The sequence below is a fragment of the Scyliorhinus torazame genome, chromosome 12 (genome assembly GCF_047496885.1).
Source record: "Scyliorhinus torazame isolate Kashiwa2021f chromosome 12, sScyTor2.1, whole genome shotgun sequence".
In the NCBI taxonomy this organism is placed as follows: domain Eukaryota; kingdom Metazoa; phylum Chordata; class Chondrichthyes; order Carcharhiniformes; family Scyliorhinidae; genus Scyliorhinus; species Scyliorhinus torazame.
The window spans coordinates 183,727,799-183,749,764 of NC_092718.1; the positions used below are offsets into that span (position 1 = coordinate 183,727,799).

General features: G+C 43.2%; 1 protein-coding gene across 2 annotated transcripts in view; it reads left to right on the plus strand.

The window, feature by feature from the left end:
* Nucleotides 1–5,245: 5,245 nt before the first annotated feature.
* Nucleotides 5,246–21,966, plus strand: part of ggnbp2 (gametogenetin binding protein 2) — a 53,612-nt gene continuing 36,891 nt past the window's right edge. The window contains exon 1 of one of the 2 annotated variants that reach the window (XM_072469481.1): nucleotides 5,246–5,625. In XM_072469481.1, coding sequence (XP_072325582.1) covers nucleotides 5,533–5,625 — 93 coding nt within the window. In that variant the 5' untranslated portion in view covers nucleotides 5,246–5,532. The remainder of the gene's footprint in view (nucleotides 5,626–21,966) is intronic. The other variant, XM_072469480.1, reaches the window with a different exon arrangement.

Below are 21,966 nucleotides of genomic sequence, written 5' to 3' on the forward strand. Positions count from 1 at the left end.
ACGCCCGTGGTTTCAGAAGCTCCAAAGTTCTCCAAACAAGGCGTCAGCCGAGACCATCCCACAACACCAACAAGGGTCAAGTTCAGGTGCGGCACTTGTGACAAACTTTGCCTTTCTAGAATCAGCTTGTTCAGCTGTCAAAAGAAGTACAGCAAACAATTTCATCTGACGTCACCGATGTTCTGAGTCTGCATTCCCATCTCTCTTGCAGTTGGAAGGATGCCAATCTTGACAAATACGCTATTCTTCAACCAACACCTAATAACACATTTTCATCATCACAGAATTGTTACGACACAGGAGGCTATTTGGCCCATCGTGTCTGTACCGGATTGTTGTTTGTATTTTGTTGTGCAAATATTGGTTGCTATATTACAAATGACTGCAGTTCATTGGAACATAGGAACAGGAGTAGGCCATTAAGCCCCTTGAGCCTGCTCTGCCATTTAATGAGATCATGGCTTATCAATGGCATAACTCTATATACCGGCCTTTGTTCCATATCCTTTAATACCTTAAAATGAACAAGTAATCTAGCATCAATTGTTTTTTCTGGAAGAGAGTTCCAAATCTCTCCCACTCTTTGAGTGTAGAAGTGCTTCCTAACATCTCTCCTGAATGGTCTGGCCCTAATTTTTAGACTATGCCCCTAGTTCCAAAATCTCCAACCAATGGAAACAGTTTATCTTTATCAATCCTGCCTTTTCCCATTAATAGTTTGAATACTTTAATCCCATCACCTCTTAATCTTCTAAATTCTAGAGAAAACAGGCCAATTTGTATAATCTCTCCTCATAACTTAACCCCTGAAGTCCAAATATCATTCTTGTAAATCTACATCACACTCTCTCCAAGGCCAAAATATCCTTCCTAAGGTTCCCAGATCACAGTATTCAAAGTGGGGTCACACCAGGGTTTTGTAAAGCTGCAGCATAACGTCTGTGTCCTTATACTCCAGTCCTCTGAATATAAAGATCAGCATTCCATTAGCTTTCTTTACTTTCTGCATTTGTTCATGGCATTTTAATGATCTATGCACCTGAACCCACAGGTCTCTTTGGACATCCGCTCAATTTAGCTTCATACCATCTAGAAAGTATCCCAATCTATCCTTCTTTTGGCCCAAAATGTTTAACCTCACACTTGCTTACATTGAAATCCATCTGCCACAGTTTTGCCCATTCACCTAGTCTATCATTATCCCTTTGTAATTTCATACTGTTATCTACACTATCTATAAAGCCACCCAACGTTGTGTCATTAGCAAATTTGGATAGATGACTTTCTATGCCATTATCCAAGTGTTAATGAATGTGAACAATTGAAGCCCTAACACAGATAGATCCCTGTGGGACACGAGGAGTCACATCCTGCCAATTCTGTCACCTGCCACGCAATCAATTTCCCTGCCATGTCAGTAATTTGCCTTTAATTCCGTAGCTTCGATCTTAGTTAACTGTCTCTTATGTGGGACTTTATCAAATGCCTTCTGGAAGTCCATATAAACAACATCCATAGATATTCCCCTGTCTACTATCTTTGTCAACTCTTCAAAAAATTCAATGAGGTTTGTCAGGCATGACCGACTAGTCATGAATCCATGCTGGCTCTCCCTCATTAGCTGAACATTTTCGAGGTGTTCAGGTACCCTATCCTTGATTATAGACTCCAACAATTTCCCCACCACAGATGTTAGGCTACTGGTCTGCAATTCCTTGGTTTTCCTCTTTTGCCCTTCTTAAAAAGCAGGGTGACATGAGCAATGTTTCAATCTACAGGGACAACGCTGAAAGATTATAGTTAGGTCATCTACAATGTGCACCCGTACTTCCTTTAACACCCTTGGATGGAAACCATCATGTCCTGGGGATTGTTACTCTTTAGTTTAACTAATTTTCTCATTATTGTAGTTTTACTTACTTTAATTTTATTTAATCCCTGTCCTTGATCCACTATTCATGCCCTCAGGACTTCGGGCAAGCTATGGTCCTTTTGTACTGTAGATACTGAGGCAAGTAATTATTCAACATGTCTACAATTTCCAGTCATTGACAATTTCCCCACTTTCAGTCTTTAGTGGGCCTACATTCTTCCTGACCACCCAGTTTAGCTGTATTTAACTATAAAAACTTATTGATTTTGATGTTCCTTGCAAGTTTCCTTTCATAATTCCTCCTAGTAGCTCTTGTAACCTGCTTTGTGGCCCTTTGTTGGTCTTTGCATCTTTCCCATTTGGTAGGATTTGTGCTGTTTTTTGCATCTTTGTAAGCCGTTTTAGTTTTATGCTGTCCCCTATCTCTTTAATTATCCATGGCTGTTAGGGCAGCACGGTGACCCAGTGGTTAGCACTGCTGCCTATGGCATTGAGGACCGAGGTTCGATCCCAGCCCTGGGTCACTGTCTGTGTGGAGTTTGCACATTCTCCCTGTGTCTGTGTGGGTTTCACCCCCACAACCCAAAGATGTGCAGAGTAGGTGCATTGGCCACACTAAATTGCCCCTTAATTGGAAAAAATAATAATTGGTTACTCAAAATTTTTTTTTTTTAAAACCCATGACTGTTTTTTTCTGTGAAATTAAGCTTTTTCCTCTCAGGGGTAAAACTGGTTCTGTATTGCATTAAATGTTTCTTTAAACATATTTCACTGTTCTTCAGTTGTTTTACCCATTAGCAGGTTTTCCCAGTCTCTGTCTGGGAGGCGTGGTGACACAGTGGTTAGCACTGCTACCTCACAGCTCCAGGGACCCGGATTCAATTCCGCTCTCGGGTGACTGTCTGTGCGGAGTCTGCACGTTCTCCCAGTGTGTGCGTGGGTTTCCTCCGGGTGCTCCGGTTTCTCCCACAGTCCAAAAAAGTGCGGGTTAGGTGGATTGGCCATGCTAAATTGCCCTTTAGTATCCAAAAAAAGTTAGGAGGGGTTATGGGAATAGGGTGGGGGTGTGGCTTAAGTAGGGTGCTCTTTCCAAGGGCTATTGCACTCGATGGGTTGAATGGCCTCCTTCTGCACTTTAAATTCTATGATCTCATTCAAGTCGGCCTTACGCAAATCTAAAATTCTAGTAACTGATTTGTGCTTTTCACATTCAAACATTACATTGAACTCGGGCATGTTATGATCACTATTTGATAAATGTTTACGCACAATTAGGTTATTAATTAAATCCGGCTCATTACTAAAACCAATATTAATTGTCTCTTGTTGCATCCAGGACATACTGCTGTGGGACATTATCCTTGACACACTCCAGAAATTCAATAACTTTCTGACAGGTGCTTGATTGTCTCTCCCAATCTATGTTAAAGTTAAAATTCCCCATTAATACTACTTTGCCTTTACAACACACTTGGCTCATTTCTGCACTTATACAAACTAGTACTTCCGAGTTGCTGCCGGGGGTCTATAAACAACACCTATTACAGTTCTAGATCCTTTTCTGTTCCTCAGTTCCACCCACAAGATAGCCACTGGTGTTTTCCCTTAATTTTATCCTCTCACCAATTAATCGATTGTTTCAAATTAGTAAGGGTACCCCCCCCCCCCCCTATTCCAGACCTCCATTTTCCCCATCTGTCCTGTAAACCTTACAATCCTGCATATTAAGTTCCCAGTTCTGACCATCCACAACCATGTCTCAGTAATGGCTGCTCTATCATTTGAATTTGTGCCTCTCATTTAATTTATTCCTTACACTCTGTTCATTTGTAAGTAGAACTCTTATGTGGGCCATAGTCTCTAACCTGCCCCTCAGCACAGATGCTTTATTCAACTGTTTACTATTTCTCTCTTCTGCTTTAATCAATATACTTATAGTTTTAACATTACCTGCTGTACCTGAGGTAGGATTCCTGACTGTATCTTTACTCTTTGTCCTGTGACTTGTTTTTTGAAACGGTCTAGAAAAACGAGCACCTCGCTCCCACCTCACCAAACTCCGTCACCAAACACCCAACTTCAGCACCCGACTGCCCCCCACCCCACCCCACCCAACCAAACTCCCTCAGTCACCAAACACCCAACTTCAGCACCTGACTGCCCCACCCCACCCAATCAAACTCCCTCAGTCACCCAACTTCAGCACCCTGCTGCCCCCCCACCCCACCCAACCAAACTCCCTCAGTCACCAAACACCCAACTTCAGCACCCGACTGCCCCACCCCACCCAATCAAACTCCCTCAGTCATCCAACTTCAGCACCCTGCTGCCCCCCACCCCACCCAACTCCCTCAGTCACCAAATACCCAACTTCAGCACGCTACTGCCCCCCCCCCCCCCCCACCCACCCCACCCACCCCACCAAACTCCCTCAGGCACCAAACACCCAACTTCAGCACCCTACTGCCCCCCCCCAAACTCTGTCACCAAACACCCAACTTCAGCACCCTACTGCCCCCCCCCCACCCAATCAAACTCCCTCAGTCACCAAATACCCAACTTCAGCACGCTACTGCCCCCCCCCCCCACCCACCCACCCAATCAAACTCCCTCAGTCACCAAACACCCAACTTCAGCACCCTACTGCCCCCCACCCCACCAAACTCCCTCAGTCACCAAATACCCAACTTCAGCACCCTGCTGCAGCCCAATGCGGCCCTCCCAGCCCAGATCTGGTTCAGGGCCACCTGAACTTCGGGATGCCCTGTGATAGTGAACCAATCTTTCCTCTTACGCACTCCAGACAAGGGGGTATATTGACGCCAAGACGCAGGCCAAGTGGGGCTTCCTGCGGCCTCCTCCGGCAGGGTTGGCCGCCAGGGATTATTATTATTATTTGCTGCGTGCCGACTTTCGAATCAGGTCGCAAGGCTGGATGGAGCCCGCGCAGTGGAGGGAGTGGGCGAGCGTGCTCGTGCGTGCACGGCCCGGCTCGCAGCCCGGCTCCCTCCCTTCGGTCACGCGCAGACTGGTCAGAACTACTTTCAGCAGGGGGAGGAGGGCGGCGGATGTCGCCACGTCCCTCAGCCCCCCGCCCGGTGGGGGGAGGGAAGGAGGAAAACTGCCTGCTCAACAGTAGAGAGTTAATATAAATACACGCACGCACGCGCATCAGACAATCGTCGCGCGCGAGGGGAATGTGAATCGGGAGCGTGAAACGCGGCTGGCTGGCGGGCGGGGGCGGGCAGGCGAAGGGTCTGATTGAGGCGGGAGGAAGGCGTCGACAAGGAGGGGGCGGGGGGGTGTTAAAAGGGAAGGACCTATTTTCCTGGGGCGGATGGCGGCGGCGCTGTGGCTGTGACGCGCTCCATTTTTATTCGAATATTTTGGTGGAGGGAGGGAGAGAGAGCTGAGTTTGCGGAGAGAGGGAGTTAGCGCCTCGTTCCTCAGTCCGGCTCTAGTTGCAGCGCCATTCCCCCCCCCCCCCCGGAGCCGCCCTTCGACAGACCCTCCTCTCCGACCACCATCGGCTGTTTAAGTTCAATCGGAGCGGGAGGGTTAGTGTCAGTGAGTGGCGGTTGGTGCTGTCAGCCTCTTCCACCCCCTTCCTCCCACCTACCCCCCCCCTCCCGGGGCTCCCTCCCTCCCTCGGTGTTGACATGGCGCGTCTGGTGGCCGTCTGCAGAGACGGCGAGGAAGAGTTTCCCTTCGAGAAGCGGCAGATCCCGCTTTACATCGACGACACCCTGACGGTGAGTGGGGAGCCGCCCGCGTTGGGTGGGCCGGGCAGGGCAAAGGCCAGGCCGCGGGGCCCGGCCAGCCGACTACCTCCAGCGGGGGCCTTCGGGCTTTCCTACCGCCTCTCTCGCACTAGGCCCCTGGCGTCTGAGCGCAGTCGCACTTCTCTTTCCCTCCTTGAGGGCACGGTGGGGGGAGCAGCCCCTGGGCCCGCTAGGCCCGGCGCCTGGAGTGAAATGTCGCCTCTGTCTCTGCTCAACCTGCCCTTTTCTCCGCTCGGGCCTCCCAAGTTACTAAGTTCTGAAGTGCGTCAATATATCCTGTTATGACTGGCGTTTTAAAAAAATTCTCAAGTTCAAATACAGATTTTGCACAAATGCAGATTGTTACATCATCCCTTTATAATTTAAAAAAAAAATGAATTCCTTCAGTTCCACTGTGTATGAGATGGCCAGATTTGTTTTTGCATTCTGGTTTAACTTTTTAAAGCACGGTGTTTTCAGATATCGCTTTTTTGTTTTTGTTTTCCGCCTTCAAATGTTTCAACTTTTTTTTTTTAAACACCCGTACAAATATTTTAGGATTGCGTTTCTGCCTCCTGCATAATGACATTTGAGTGGGACAGAATTGACTTGTTAAAAAAATTGCCGCGTTAGATGCCTGCATCCTTGGAAAGTCATTAAATTGCAATAAACCTGAAATAAGTGTGCAGTTGCCCCACACAGGTGGGATTTTACAAATTTGTTATTGCGTGGAATCATTTTAGTTAAATTTACGAGGTAAGATTATGCAAATTATTTGGTCAGACCAACTACTTGTACTAATTTTGGCGAACCTTGTACCATTATACGCAGTATGCCATACAGGTTTGGTGTACCGTGCCAACCGATTGTTAAAGGGTCGTGGTCTTCCAAGATATTGGCCTTTTCTCCTTTTCAAAAGCATTATGTCCAATGGAGCTTTCTAAACTTGCTTTGAGAGTGATGGCAGGGTATTTGATTATGGAGGCTATCACAGCTGAAATTGACTATTGTCATTACACACATTCAGTTTCCATCAAAATGGCTGGATAATGGTGCGATAGGTTAACTTTTTCCCCGTTTCACCCCTTCTGTTGCCTTCCCTGACAGAAAATACCAACTCTGGCTAGTCGTGATCCCCGAGTGTTAGTTCAATAATTACTGTTGGTCACCCGCCCCTCTAATTTGCATGAGTTGGACTATGCTGGATGTCTCCATGTGCTAGGGAAGAGGGGTACAAACCATTTTCTGAAGAAACACCTCATGGTTTTAGAATTTTTTTCAGTTATATATTACAATATTGTTGGCTGAAAGTAAGAGAGATTGCTTTATTTCACAGGTGTGCACCGTACCTTTGTCGTCTATTCCTGGTATTCCTTTTAGTTTGATTTGCTGCATAACTTCACACTTTGCAAATCAATGTATAGATTTACATGTTGCGGTGCTGCCATAAATTATCACAATGAATGCATATACAGAATGATTCAGAAGTGTTAAGCCAGTGTGCTTTAAAAAAATTATTTCATGAGAAATGGACATTGCTGGCGATGCCAGCATTTACTGCTCCAGAGAAGGTGGTAATGTGTTACCCCTTTGCAGTCCAGGTGATGTAGGTATACCCACAGTGCTGTTAGGAAGAGAGTTCAGGATTTTGACCGAGTGGCAGTGAAGAATGGCTTTATGCCCTATGGTGGTGACTTGGAGAAGCACTTGTATTCTCGTGTAAGTGCTGTCACCTTGTCTTTCTATGTGATAGAGGTCGTGGGTTTTCAAAGTTCTGTTGAAAGAGCCTTGGTGAGTTGCTGCAATGCACCTGATAAATGGTGCACACTGCTGCCACTGTGTCAGTGGTGGATGGGGTCCTAACCAAGTGGCCTGCTTTGCCCTGGATGGTATTGAGCTTCTTGTGTTGGAGCTGCACTTTTGCGTAGGCAAGATGTCATGTGAAAGTACCTTTAAGAAATGGGTGTTTAAGAAATGTACCTTTAAGAAATGGGTGTTTATCAGTGATGTCAGTGTGGGTGGAGCTGGGCTGTCAGCTTTTTACTTTCATTTTAGGCTGTTGGTTGCAGGGTGTATTTTAGTTTCGTTTTCAGTGTTGGAGCTGAAGCCAGACAAAGCAGCTGTACTGCTGTTCTCTCTGCCATGAAAAGACTATCTCTTGGATCATTTGGTGAATTCAGAATTATAAATGTTCTCCGTAGTGAATGCAAACCTAATGTGCTTCTGTTAAAAGGTGTTTCTTTAGTCTTCGGGATGTTGTTTGGGAAATTATTAAGGATTACTTAGTGTTGTATTCTTTTTGGGGTTGTATTTGAATTGATAGTTACTAAGATGTTCACTTATGTTTTAAAGATTAATTTGAGTTCATAGAATAAACATTGTTTTGCTTTAAAAAATACTTTTCTATTTCTGCTGTACCACACCTGTAGAGTGGGCCATGTTCTCCCTATACCACAATCTATTAAAAGTTGTGGGTCAGGTGAACTCCATGATACGCTTTGGGGTTCTCTAAACCCTGGCCCATAACAAGTGGAGAGTATTCCATTACACTTCTGGCATGTGTCTTGAAGATGGTGGAGAGGCTCTGCAGAATCAGGACGTGAGTTATACCCTGGAGGATTCCTAACCTCTGACCTGCTCTTGTAGCCACAGTATTTATATGGCTTGTCCATTACTATGTCTGGTCAATGGTAACCCCCAGGATGTTGATAGTTAGGAATTCAGCAATAGTAATGACGTTGTGTGTCATTGTTTGAAATGGTTATTGCCTTGCACTTGTGTGACATAAATGTTACTTGCCTCTTGCTGCATATGGATATAGATTTCTTCAATGCCTTGAGTAGTCATTAATGGTACTGAATGTTGTGTGATCATCAATGAACATCTCCATTTCAGATATTATGATGGCGGAGGTGGTGTTATGGTGGGAGATCATTGAAGCAGGTGAAGACGGTTGGGCCTCAGACAGGAACTCCTGCAATGATGCTCTGTAACTGACGTGATGCTTTCACAGCAATTTGTGTAGTGCCTTTAATGTTCTAAAATATTCCAAGGCACTTCATGTGAGTTATAAAACAAAATGGCAGTGGGCCATCAGAGATGGGGCAAAGGCATGGTCAGAGGTTAGTTTTTTTTTAAGCGCGAGAAGGCAATGAAAAAGTTTGAGGAAGGAATTTCAGATGTGACCAAGGCATCTTAAAGCTGTCAATGATTAGTTGATTACAATTTGAGATGCTAGTGTTGGGAGGGGGGCGGTGGGAGTTGCAGCTGGAGGAGAGCACAGAAGTAGGGAAGGGCAAGGCCATAGAGGAATTTGTAAACCGGATGAGAGTTTAACTTTACACCGTTTGGAGTCAGCAGGCATGAGGTGAGCAAGGTCTCGTGCAAATTTGCAGAGGGTTGGAGGCAAGTGTGCATTGAAATAGTCATCTAGAGATAACCCTGGAAGTGATGAGGGTTTCAGCAGAAGATGGGTTAAGGCTGTGACGGAGCCTGGGGCAATGTTGAGAGGATAGAAATGTAGCCTAAGTTATGTATAATGGGTTGGAAACTCATCTCCGGGTCACATTAAGCACCGGCTGGTTCAGCGGCGAATAATTGCAGTCCCGAAAGACTGGTGAATTGGACATTAGAATTATCCCCCCCGTGTACCCAAACCAGCGCCGGAGTGTGGCGACTAGGGGATTTTCACAGTAACTTCATTGCAGTGTTAATGTAAGCCTACTTGTGACAATAAAGATTATTATTATGGACGGAGTCGGTGGCTAGGGAACTTGTCACTAGGGACCAAAGACAACAGCTTTAGTCTTCCCAATATTTAATTGTAGGAAACTTCTGCTCATCCAGTACTGGGTGTCAGAAAAGTAGTGTGATAAGTTATCAAGAGAGGTTGCGAGGGGCTGGACTGCAGGATTGGGTAGAAAAGCCCATGTGTTGATGCTATGGCTGGATAGATAAGAATGGAACCAATTGAGTGCAAACCCATCCAGCTGGATAACGGGAGTGGTTTTGGAGGAGGATGGTGATCAACTGTCAAAGGCAGCAAATGCATCAAAATATGAAGAGGGTTTATCTTTGTCACAATAATATTGGAAACAGTATGATCCTGTTAATTGGGTAATCTGGAAATTGGGCTGAACATGTGCTTTATGAAAATGGGTCTAAGCATGTTCTCTCCCCCCCCCCCCCCCCCCCCCCCCCCCCCACACACACACACACACCACCAACCAGTGTTTCTCATGTATGAAGTTGGTGATTACTGTGGTATAATTCCACTGACTCACGCCACCTTCATTCTGCCTTCACCTGGTGGTAGGAATGGAAATGACTGTTTCAGACCCCACACCTCTTCTATCAGAGGCCACCTAATACCTATCTGCCTACTGCCCCTTATCCTTTGCTCTGCTTTTCCTGGCTAAAATCCTTAAATGCATTTTAGTTCCAGATTTAGCCGTCTGTATTCAGTACTACTTTCTCTGGTCTGACCTGCACTAAGGCCCATGTGTGTATTGTGTCGTCTCTAACCTGCAATGGCTCTGCCATTCCCTATCTCAGGAAATTTAAGAACCTTTAGCTGACCAAATCTGATTTTATTTGTTAGTTTCAAAAATCTTTCTGGACCTATTTCTTTAACCACACTTTAGGGTGCACCTTCTGATCTCGCTGTCTAGCTTAGCCTTGCACCTGTCTGAAACATCTTGCAATGTTCAACAAAAGATTGGGTATCAAACTCCACTTTTTTTTTCAAATAAACCTTGCTGTCCCAAATTGTTCTGATCTTCCAGCTCGGACAAGTGTTCTGTTGTCTGCATGGCATTAAATATCAAAACTGTTTAACTTTGCACCATTCTTGTTAGCCTGGCTTAGTGGGAAGCTTTTGTCTTGAATCCAAGCCCCACTTCAAGACTTGAGCTCTGTCAACTACTTCTATTTATATAGCACCTTTTTACATGGTAAACTCGTGTTATCAAACTATTTGATACTGAGCTGTAGAGTCAGAAATTCCAAAGCTTAATGACTCGGCAGCTAAAGTCATGACTTCCACTGGAGTGATTATAATTGGGGATGCTGAAGGCCAGTCAGTATTGGAGGAGTGCCAATATGAGGACTGTGGTGGATTACAGATGGGGCAGAGGTGAGGCCATGGAGTAATTTGAAACAAGGGTGAGAATTTTGAAATCAAGGCTACCACATTGGTAATGGGTGAGCAGGACGGTGTGATTAGCAGTGAGCACAGTTTTGACACCATTTTCAGAGGGTGGAACTTGAGAGGCTGGCCAGGGTTGCTTTGGAATAGTGAATTTTAATGTCGGCTCTGCAATCTGACAGATAAGACAGTGGAGGGGTGAGGTTGAGCTAGGTGTTGTCAACATGTATATGGAAACTGGTGCAATGCTTTTGGATGATGCTGAAGTGTGGCATGCAAGAGGACCAAGAATTGTTCCTTGGTGAAAAGCAGGAGTAACTAGTGGCAGGAAGAGGCCATTCAAGTGATTCTCTGCCTGAATAGATAATAGTGTATCTGTGACGAGTAGGCAATTCCCACATAACCAAAAGGGAAAATAGGAGTGTCCAAAAACTTGCTTTTGAGGTAGGTTTTGAAGATGGTCTTCAAGGAGAAAAGAGATGATGAGGGAATTACAGAATTTAGAGCTTATGTGCTGTCCTCAATTGTGGGCTCAAGGAAATGAGGGATGTATGAGGAGAATGAAAATTTTATATCTTAAGCATTGGATTGGGTGTCCGTGTATGTCAGTGAGTACAGGAATTATTAATTAGAAGGATGTGGTGCACATTAGGATATGGGCAATGGAGTTTTGGTTAAACTCAATTAAATGATGTTGGAGAATGGCTGGCTGGACAGCCAGGAGCATTGGAATAGTAAAGCCTAGGAGTTACAAAATCATAGGTGAGTATTTGTCAAGTGGGCTCAGGGAGGATTGAGGCGAGTAATGTTGCGGAGGTATAACTCGTGGAGAATACTGCATTTTCAGAAGTGCTGTGTGTGGATGAAAAATTAAACTCATGTCCCCGTTTGTGTGATATTTTTTTTTAAAAAAAAGGAGTCGGGAAGTTCTTCCAGTGTTCTGACCACTATTTGACTATCACCAAAACAGATTAACTGGTTCAAAATAGAAAATTCTGGAAATATCCAGGTTAGACAGTAATTCTGGAGAGAAACCGATACATCAGGTGATATTCAGATCAGCCTTCCTTTACTGAAGAAAGACAAATAGAGAAATTAAGCCAGTAGAGTGATGAAGGAGGCAGGAAGAACAAATTGGGGAAAGTGGAGGGCAGGAGAGATTAACAACTTTTTTAACTATGCAAAGGCCACCATAAGTGGTAAAAGTATAACGGGAAGCTTGCGTCCAGTTGAAGTGAATCCTTGTATTTCTATCTTTGTTGATCTGAAGTGTTAATTCTATTTTGCTTCGCAGATGTGCCTGACCTGAGTAGCTCCAACATTTGTGTTTTGTTTCTATTCCAAAATCTGCAGAGTTTTGCTTTTTTTTTTTTACTAACTGGTTCATTAATGTCTTAGAAACCTTAGTTATAAACCTTCTATACACGAGGGCCAGCATTTACCTGCGAAGCAATTGATACCCTTTCAAAAATAATTGCCTATGAAATAGTTTGGCATCTCCTGAGGACAGTGGGGAAAATGAGTGATCTTGTGCATAATCCCAGAACAAGCAAGTGACACTACATGGAAGTTCTTCTATAGACAGATTCAATGGGACGTCCAAGTGCAAAACAAAGAAAATTACAGCACAGGAACAGGCCCTTTGGCCCTCACAGCCTGCGACGATCCAGATCCTTTATCTAAACCTGTCGCCTATTTTCCAAGGATCTATTTCCCTCTGTTCCCCGTCCGTTCATATATCTGTCGAGATGCATCTTAAATGATGCTATCGTGCCTGCCTCTACCACCTCCGCTGGCAAAGAGTTCCAGGCACCCACCACCCTCTGCGTAAAAAAACTTTCCACGCACATCTCCCTTAAACTTTCCCCCTCTCACCTTGAAATTGTGACCCCTTGTAATTGACACCCCACTCTTGGAAAAGCTTGTGTGCTATCCACCCTGTCCATACCTCTCAATTTTGTAGACCTCAATCAGGTCCCTCCTCGACCTCCGTCTTTCCAACACACCATAGTTCAGCATTGCACATGCACTGAGTTGATCTCCAGGCTGTGCTGCTTTCTCTCTGGTTTTACGATTTGAAAGATCTATTTAACTTTGTAGTTTCTGGTGTTTTAAAGTTGCGTTTCATTTCCATGAATGCTGCTGCTATCTCCAAGGTGTTGAATTTGTAATCCCTGATTTTGTACAGTTGCATCCACCATTTGTTTACTGTACCAAGTGCTTTTGTGTTTGATCTCATTGGATTAATTATTGGAATGCTTGAAGTAATATTTGGGGAGGAAGACATTGTGGCTTATATGTTTTTTTAAAAAAAATCCTGTCTGATGTGCTTTGCTACCTAGTACTTAATTGATATTTCCCATACCTTTTCTGATTTCCATGGAAGCTGGCAACTTTCTGGCATCTCATCACCGCGGTGGCCATTCTTGTGACCCTCGGTATTGACTTCGATATGTTTGATCAGGGACATTGTAGCCAACCTTAATGCCTTCGCACTTATTCATGAACACCCACCTCGCTGCCCAGAAAATATAGGACCAATGAGACAATTTTTGCTCTGACTGATGTCATGACTCCCTAAAATAAATTGGATGTGGGCAATGCCATATGGCAGACAGGAAACATCATCCAGTGTAGCAGTAATCTCTACCAACCAAATATGAAGTTCAATTCCAAGAGCAAGTTAGCTGATCCAAACACTAGTTTGGGGATGCTGGATAAATATGCAAAACGTAGTTAAATGTTGAAAATCACCTCGTGAATGAAGTTAAATACTGATTGTTGTCTGGACTTTGAGATGGTATAGTGAGTCACAAGTTATTTTAAAGAAGAACATTCTGTACAGATAGGATGCTTGCATTGGACCAATGGTGCCTAGTTGTGCTAACTTTTCCCTTTTTGAAGAAAATTAAATGTAGTCGATTTTTGAGAATTGAATACAAGCTGCAAAATGTACCACTAGTATAAAATACCGCCAGCTTTTTTAAAAATATACTTGTGATGGATTGATCTCTGCTTTCAGATGAGCAAACCATCTCTTGGGTTTTTGTTCCGGAACCTTGAATAATGTTTCTGTAGGTAACAGATTGCCTACATCTGAAATATTAGCTGCTATTTGGGTACTGCTGATTTTCCTTTTCAACAGTTCTTTGCTTCAACTATTTTCCATGTCATGCAGGTGAGACGGCAATGAGAAAAGAAATATCCTTATCTCACTGAACAATATCTTCACTGTTGCTAGGTCAAAATCCTGGAACCCCCTCCCTCATAGTACTGTGGGTGTGCTTATTCACATGGAATACAGAGGTTCAAGAAGGCAGCTCACCACCACCTTCAAGGGCTGTTGGAGATGGGGGGCAATCGATTCTGGCCTAACCAGTGATGCCCACATCCCATGAATATATTAAATTCTGAATGGACTTGGATAGAACTTTTAAGGCAGTTTGAAATGTTGCATATTTGATTATTTTGTGACTAGCGTGTTGAATTAATCTTGCTTCCATTAAATTGTTTATTGAAGTTTTACATTTTAACAAACACAACAAACCACAGGAATGACACAGCACTGCAAAACAAATTGAAGGCTCAACTTGCGTGAATAGAGGAGAATGGGAGGACAGCAGTACAACTAGGTCAATACAATCATTAGACATAACTTGATACCTCAAAGCCCCACTAGAAAAGGGAGAACAGGATAAAACCATGAAAACGTGGTAAAATGGTGCATACCTACCCACATGGCCATTGCTCGCAATTACCACGAGTTCAGGATAGATTTTTCATGCCATGTTTGGGCACACCATACATATAATTAAATATATATATATATATATATTTCTAATCTCTGATTCTTTATAACCATCCATTTAGGAAAATTTGTGAGAATGCAAAGTTCTAAAAAGATGTTGCATATATACTTCGCAGTGCAACATAGCTCCAGCCCCAGTAGAAACCAACATCATTCCATACAGTTAAACACAGTACCAGCTGCTATATATTATGATCAGTTCTGTTACTGCCTCCCAACAAAAGGGACAGAGAGCTATCAGGAGTGGATCACGGGTTAACAAAGGGTCGAGGGTCCATTTTCCCCTGGGGCACGCTCCCCATTGTTAATGAGAAAGTGGGGGGAGAAAAAAATTGCTTGGTCAAACATAGGAATCCCACTGCAGGTTTTTATTTTGGGGGGGGGGGGGGGGGGGGGGGGAAACTGGATATGAATTAAGTACAGAGCTCTGCTCAACACACCGAAAGTCCCCTCAGGATGTCCCTAATAAGTGCCTTCGAGAAGAGCGATTCCCAAGTTCCAGGGAACAGCAGGATGTCAAACACAGCACCAGACCTGGCCTATCCCAGCACACTGACAGTAGAAAAAAGGTCAGAACCCCTTAGACTTGCAGCACACCAAAACCGATACTTCAGCTGGTCCTGCACCACCTCAACCACACCAGGGCAGTGCCCCTTCCCCCACTGAGCAACACGCTGCTCATCCAGATGATGAATAGTCCCCACCTGAGTTAGTCTAGGAACAATCAACAATTTGATCAACGATTAACCAAGCCTATCTCGGTGTGTGCCTAAAAGCACCGACCTTGAGGAAAATTCGGAAGGAACCCGGTCCTCCCCAGGGTACATAATTTGCACAGGCCAATGACTGAGATAGGCATGGGTTCTTAAATTCAAAATAATAAACTAGCTTTATGGCTATCTCGAACTGGGGAACCATCCTCAAATCCCAGTGAGGACTTGACTAACCCTACCACCCAATTCCACACCAACCATCCAACACCCTGCTGTGGCTCCACTCATTCTTCACTATCAACAAGATAAAGGGTGTCCAAAATGCACTCCCTATGACCGGACCGGAAGAATAACTTGCACATCAAAAGAAAGGAGTTAAACTTCACAGACCACATCACAATCGATGTAAATATGGTTTTGCTAAGATAGGGTAACCAGTGACTTTCGCCCTCGTGTTCCTACCTCGCATGCCCTTTAGGAGAAAAGGCAACAAATAATTGACAGGACACATCGTGCTCCGTCAAGCCTGATACGCAATCTCACAAGGATTCTTTATTTGAATTCAATTTTTAAAAAATGTGGAATTAAAGTCTAAAGATGCTCTTGTCGATTGTTGTAAAAACCCACCTGGTTAACTAATGTCCTTTTGGGGAAGGAAATCTGTTGTCCTTGCCTGGTCTGGCCTACATGTGACTCCAGATCCAGAACAATGTGGTTAACTTGTAAATGCCCTCGGCTGGGCAATAAATGCGGGCCCAGCCAGTGATGCCCACTTCCCATGAAACAAAGGTTTTAAAAAACAGCATAAGGTAGTAACGTCCAGGGTTACTGAAGAACCGTAGGATAAACATCTGTGCTGCTTGAAAAGGGCCAACGTCCTGACTGGGTCATTGCATAGTTCTCAGGATTTCTCAGATTCTGATGAAGCACCTTCATTTAACGGAATAATATATAAGGCTAGCAGTCGGGAGGGGACCCAACTGACCAGCCTCAAAGAAAGGACACATCGTGCTCCGTCAACCTCCAAAGCAGGATTACTAAAGCATAGCATCTTCAAACTCTGTTAGGAACTCTCCTTTCACATTCCGCCAGAAAACGGGCACTCCTTGTCTGGCCCCCTGCCTCCCAAATCTGTTAGGATATGTGACATGCAATGCAGCAGGATCTGACGAACCAAAGACAGGCCCTTAGAGCAGATGCACGGATTCTCTCCTGCACCTCCATAATTCTCTCCAGGATATTTTGTAGCTCCTCCAAGGTGAGCACCAAAGACCTGCAGCACTAAAATCTAGATCAACACTTGCGGCGGTCGTCATTCCGATGGTGCAGGCCCACTCATCAGCAAAACGCCACTGCAAGCTGTGCCCCACCCCAGCTAACTCCGACTGCCTCAATCACACAAGGATTCTTTATGATTTAACTTGGCCCCTGATTGCAAAACTCAAATTCAGAATCATCCAGGGACATATTACCAAGCATATGTCCCAAAAAAGACAATTCTGAAATGCACAAAAGGATAAGTAAAGGATTAAAAGACCTGCAAAGCTAGTGCTCACAAAAACACAGCCGCTCCCATCACGTGAACCCCTGCTTTTATGTAATTTTTATGATGGTTGATCAACTTGGCACTTGTCTGCTCATTTGTGCCGTTTTAAGCAACAGGAACTACTGAATGTAAATTCAAGTCACAATTGGGCAATTTTTTCCCCCCTCATTTAAGAACTGATCCCAATGCTAACTTGTGCCGATACAAGTCTGCTGACATTTGCTAACTTGAGTATAGGCAAACTTTTATTTAAATGGCAATGTTTCTGCATGCCTGCAGGATGCCTCAAATTTACATTGGAATCTAGTCACTTGGCTATAGCTCCTTAATTGTCATTACTGATGAGTGCCTCCTTCGCCTGATACATTTATAGTCACCTTTTTCAGGAAATAAATGAGTGCGATATGGGAGATCTCTAGACTAGATAAAATAAAATTCTAATTTGTTTATGATGCTCTTGGTAGTTTGGTTATATCTAAGCTAGATTTAGGAGGGCCGTAGTGATTTAATGATTTAAAAAAAAAAAAAAAAAAAAAAATTAGTATTGCCTCATTTAACTGATTCCTTGCGTCATGTCAAACCTTTTGAGGTAATAGCAGAAAACACAGAAAAATAGCAGAACACTCCGTTGTTCTGGCAGCATTGTTGGAGAGGAACATAGGGCTAATGTTAAAGTTTAAAATGTTAACTCCAAGTTTTTCTTATTTGCAACCTGATCTTGTCTCCACCTTTAATATTCTCAACATCTGAAGTGTTTTACATGTTTTTAAATATGGTGCGTAAACATTTTTTTTGCAGTTGCCCTTTGTGCATGCTGCAAGCTACAGGTTACTTTATAGCATGTTCGTGATTGTTGCTATAGAAATGCTTGTGTAACATTAGTGATTACTTGTATTACTTTCATCAGCTCATTAAGAATCTAAAGCCCATTGGTACAATAGTCTCATTGCCTCATTCCTAGGGTGATCAGGAAGTGTCAAGTGTATATGATAGATCAATAAGGTTCTTTCACCCCTGGAGGTAGCTGTGTAATTGCATTTGTTAGTGGTAAGGCTGAACTGATGAGCTGCACTTTTGGACTTTGCTTTTCTCTGTGGGCAGCATAAAGGTTCTTGAGCAGAGACCTTTCCTTGCATCCTGAAGGTTCTGACACATTAAGGCTTACATTTCTAATTCTAATGTAGCAGGGATGTTTGTAATTTTGAGGTGGGGGAAATGGGTGTGCATCTGGCTTAATTAATTGTTCTGTAGCCTGTTGGAAGCAGTTTCCTATCTGCTGAACTGCTTCCACTGAATTTCTGCCCGTCCCCCACATGTGTAAACCATAATTTTTGTCTAGTTCTTGGTGCAGGTGAAACTGAAGATTAAAACCATGATTAGGATGACATTTCTGTTTCCCTACCTGCCTTTTTCATAATGAACTCTGCGTTATTAAATGTGAAACATACAAACCTAAGAAAATAGGAGCAGGAGAAGGCCATTCGACCCTTCGAGCCTACTCTGCCATTTATTATGATCATGGCTGATCATCCAACTCAATGGCCTAATCCCATCTTCTTGCTTTACCCCCCCCCCCCCCCATATCCTTTTGATCCTCTTCGCCCAAAGTGCAATATATAACTGCTTCTTGAAAACATACATGTTTTGGCATTAGCTATTTTCTGTGGTAACAAATTTCACAGGCTCACCACTCTGGGTGAAGAAATTTTGAATAAACTCTAAATATACAGGGGCAGAATTAGGCCATTCGGCCCATTGAGTCTGCTCTGCCAGTCTGATATGTCCCTCATCTACCTACAAGGTTGCAAGTCAGCTCTGTCCTGAATGGTCTACCCGTATCCTCAGACTGTGACCCCTGGTTCTGGAGATCCTCACCATCGGGAACATCCTTCTTGCATCTATCCTGTCTAGTCTTGTTAGAATGTTATAGGTTTCTGAGATCACCTTCACATTCTTCTGAATTCCAGCAAATACAACCCTAACTGGCTCAGTCTCTCCTACAAGTCCTTCCTGCCATCCCAGGAATCAGTCTGATAAACCTTTGCACTCCCTCTAGAGCAAGAACACCCTTCCTCCAGATAAGGAGGTCAAAACAGCACAATGTTCCAGGTGTGACCTTGGGCCCTGTATAATTGCAGGAAAATATCCCTGTTCCTGCATTTGAATCTTCTCGCTATGTCCAACATACCATTTGCTGCCTTTACCACTTGCTGTACCTGCATGTTTGCCTTCAGTGAATGGTATATGAGGACACCCAGGCCTTGTTGCACATTCCTCTCCTAATTTATGGCTGTTCAGATAAGTCTGCCTTCCCGTTTCTGCTACCAAATCTCATAATTAATGTATTTACATGTGTCCGTGTGGAAACGGGTATTGAGGAAAGAGCAATCTCCTAGCCTCTTGTCTGTGTCTCTATTGATAATTCACCTGAAGTGAAACTACTTACAGGGCCTGTGCAGGTCATGGGCCGTCATATACTCCAGCATTTATCAAAATTATACTGCATCTGTCATTCATTTGCAACTTGTCCAAATCACACTGAAGAATCTCATTCTCCACACATCTCACCCTCCCACCCAACTGTCATCTGCAAACTTGGAGATAATACATTTTGTTCCTTCATCCAAAGGAGTTGGCCAGGTTTTATAGACTTCTGGTTTTCTTAGGAATTCCTATCTTCTAGCAAGGCTGAGATGTTCTCTCTTTAGCCTTCTAAAAGCAACTGCTTCTAGCAGAGCTGAGAGCTGCCTTCCTCTCTCTCTTCTCCAACTGCAATCTTTAGCTAAAACCTAGAACAAAGGAAATCCCCTCACTCTAGAAAGTGGCACCCCATTGCCAAACAATAACTCTTCCTTCTCAAAGCTTTTGTTTGATGCAACCCTCTCCAAGCACCGTTGGAACGGAACCAACTCTCACACATGCAAAACACCTTTTGTTCAGCATGAATCTGTATTGTACACTTAAATTCTACATCAGTACATATGCACCAAGATGCCCACTTGTGGAATCCACAATTGTGCTCATCTTGATTAAAATTAATCAATTTTAATAATCAAAGCACCTTATCCAAATCCAGAAAAAGTTAGTGTTACATGTCACCAAACCCAAAAGGGTGATAAGGCACAGAAACATTAAATTAAAACTATGCCTTATTTCTAATGCTCACCAATACAAATATAAATCCCTTAAAACTACCTTTTTTTTTCCTAACAGTTCGCAAGTGTAACCCTAATCTTGTAGTTGCCTACCATTTTAATTCACCACCTTGCTGTCACACTCATTTCTGTCCTGAGTTTTCTGGATTCAATATTTTGTTCACTAGCTTCAGACCATGAACTCTGTTTTCCATTTTTTGTTTTTGCCAAGTGCCAGTCTGTATTTTCTTTATAGCTGTTCATTATTATTCAGCCATTCTGGACCAATGCTTGCTTTCTTTACTACAACAAGCTGACTGCTTTTGTCTTTTGTTCCATGAAATTTTTGTTATTTAATCTCTCCTCTCTAACCTATTCCAGACATTCCATTCTGTTCTTCCTCCTCCCATTTCAACAACACCCATCACATTTCTACCTCCATTCAGTTGTGAAGAACAGTGACATATGACTCTTAACTGCTTTTCTCTCCAGATACTGCCAGATCTGCTGAGTTTTTCTAGAACTTTCTATTTTGGACCCCGCAATTTAATTTAGCTGTGATAATATGCTGCCCTTCTGGGTTTGGTGTCAACCCTAACTTTTTCTGGATTTGGATAAGGTGTTTTGATTATTAAAATTGATTAGATTTTAAGCAAGATGAGCACAATTGTAGATTCCTTAGGCGGGCATCTTGGTGCATATGTATTGATGTAGAATTTAAATGTACTACAGTTTTCTGGTTCATGCACTACAATTTAATTTGACCAGCAACATGCTATGTTGGGGTAAATCCTGCATTTATGTAATACTAATTTACTGGAAATGCTGGTTTTAAGGAATTGAAGTGATTGGGTTGTAACTAATTAACTGTTTGGGGTATGGTTTTTTTCGCTTACTCTAGGCTGAAGCAATGGTTTGTTGATTCCTCCTTGTATGGTACTGCACTGGAATAAATCCACCTTGACTGTATTGTTCTCTGATTACTTTCCTATAATTCTTAAGGATGAACTAAACAATAGGTTTTAAGGAAAATCCTTTTTTATGGCATGAACTTGGCATTTTGTGAAATCGGGATTTACCTGTAATACAACTGACAACGTAGGAATTTGGTGCTTAAATTTGAATGAAGCAACTTTTTCAGTGAGAAGTAGACTGCATACTATCACGTTATCTATCTTTAGGAAGGACTGCAATTTCTTAACTTGTCATCTGCTGTATAGGTTTAGTCTTGGTAAACCTTTAGGGCTGGGGCAAACCTGGAACAACTTATTTTAAGCACTTTCTTTCGCAATTAAGTTGAAAGTAGTGAATTTGTTTTGTTTTTTTTGCACACCACATGAGTGGACCTGTTATGCAGGTTTGGAAGTGAGAAAACTTGCTTGGCTTGTTTTATAACCCTAACCCAAACCAAAATAACATGGAAGAGCTATTTGACTTTAAAACTGAGTAATTTGGAAGTGGAACGAAAGAGCACCTGCACAATTGTAAGAGTCCACATGAATTCAGATGGGGATACTCCTCAAATGTTGCACTCCCAAGTCTCTGCAGTATAGTGAACTTGGATTTCTCAGATTCCACAATTCCACCACGGCCCTCCGCATAGTGTTAACATGTATAAAATACAAAAGAGGGGAAGTTGTTAAAGCTAAGCCAAGGATATTAATCAGGAGTGACTAAAGCTTGTTTTAAAGTAGGTAAGGGAGCTGATAAAGGGGTTTTAAGGTAGGAGAGTATAGTGTCTCGGCAGTTGAAAGAAAGGCCACCAATGAAGTGACTAAAGGAAGGAAGCATAAACAACACCGTTTGAGGAACATTTGGGAGTTGTAGGTTTGGAGCAGCCATGAAGGAATTTAAATATAATTTTAAACTTTGGGCTTTTGAGTGATCATGAGCTGATGTCTTTTCTCTGAAGCTCATGTGTCTATTCATAGATCATAGAATTTACAGTGCAGAATGAAGCCATTCGGCCCAGCAAATCTGCACCT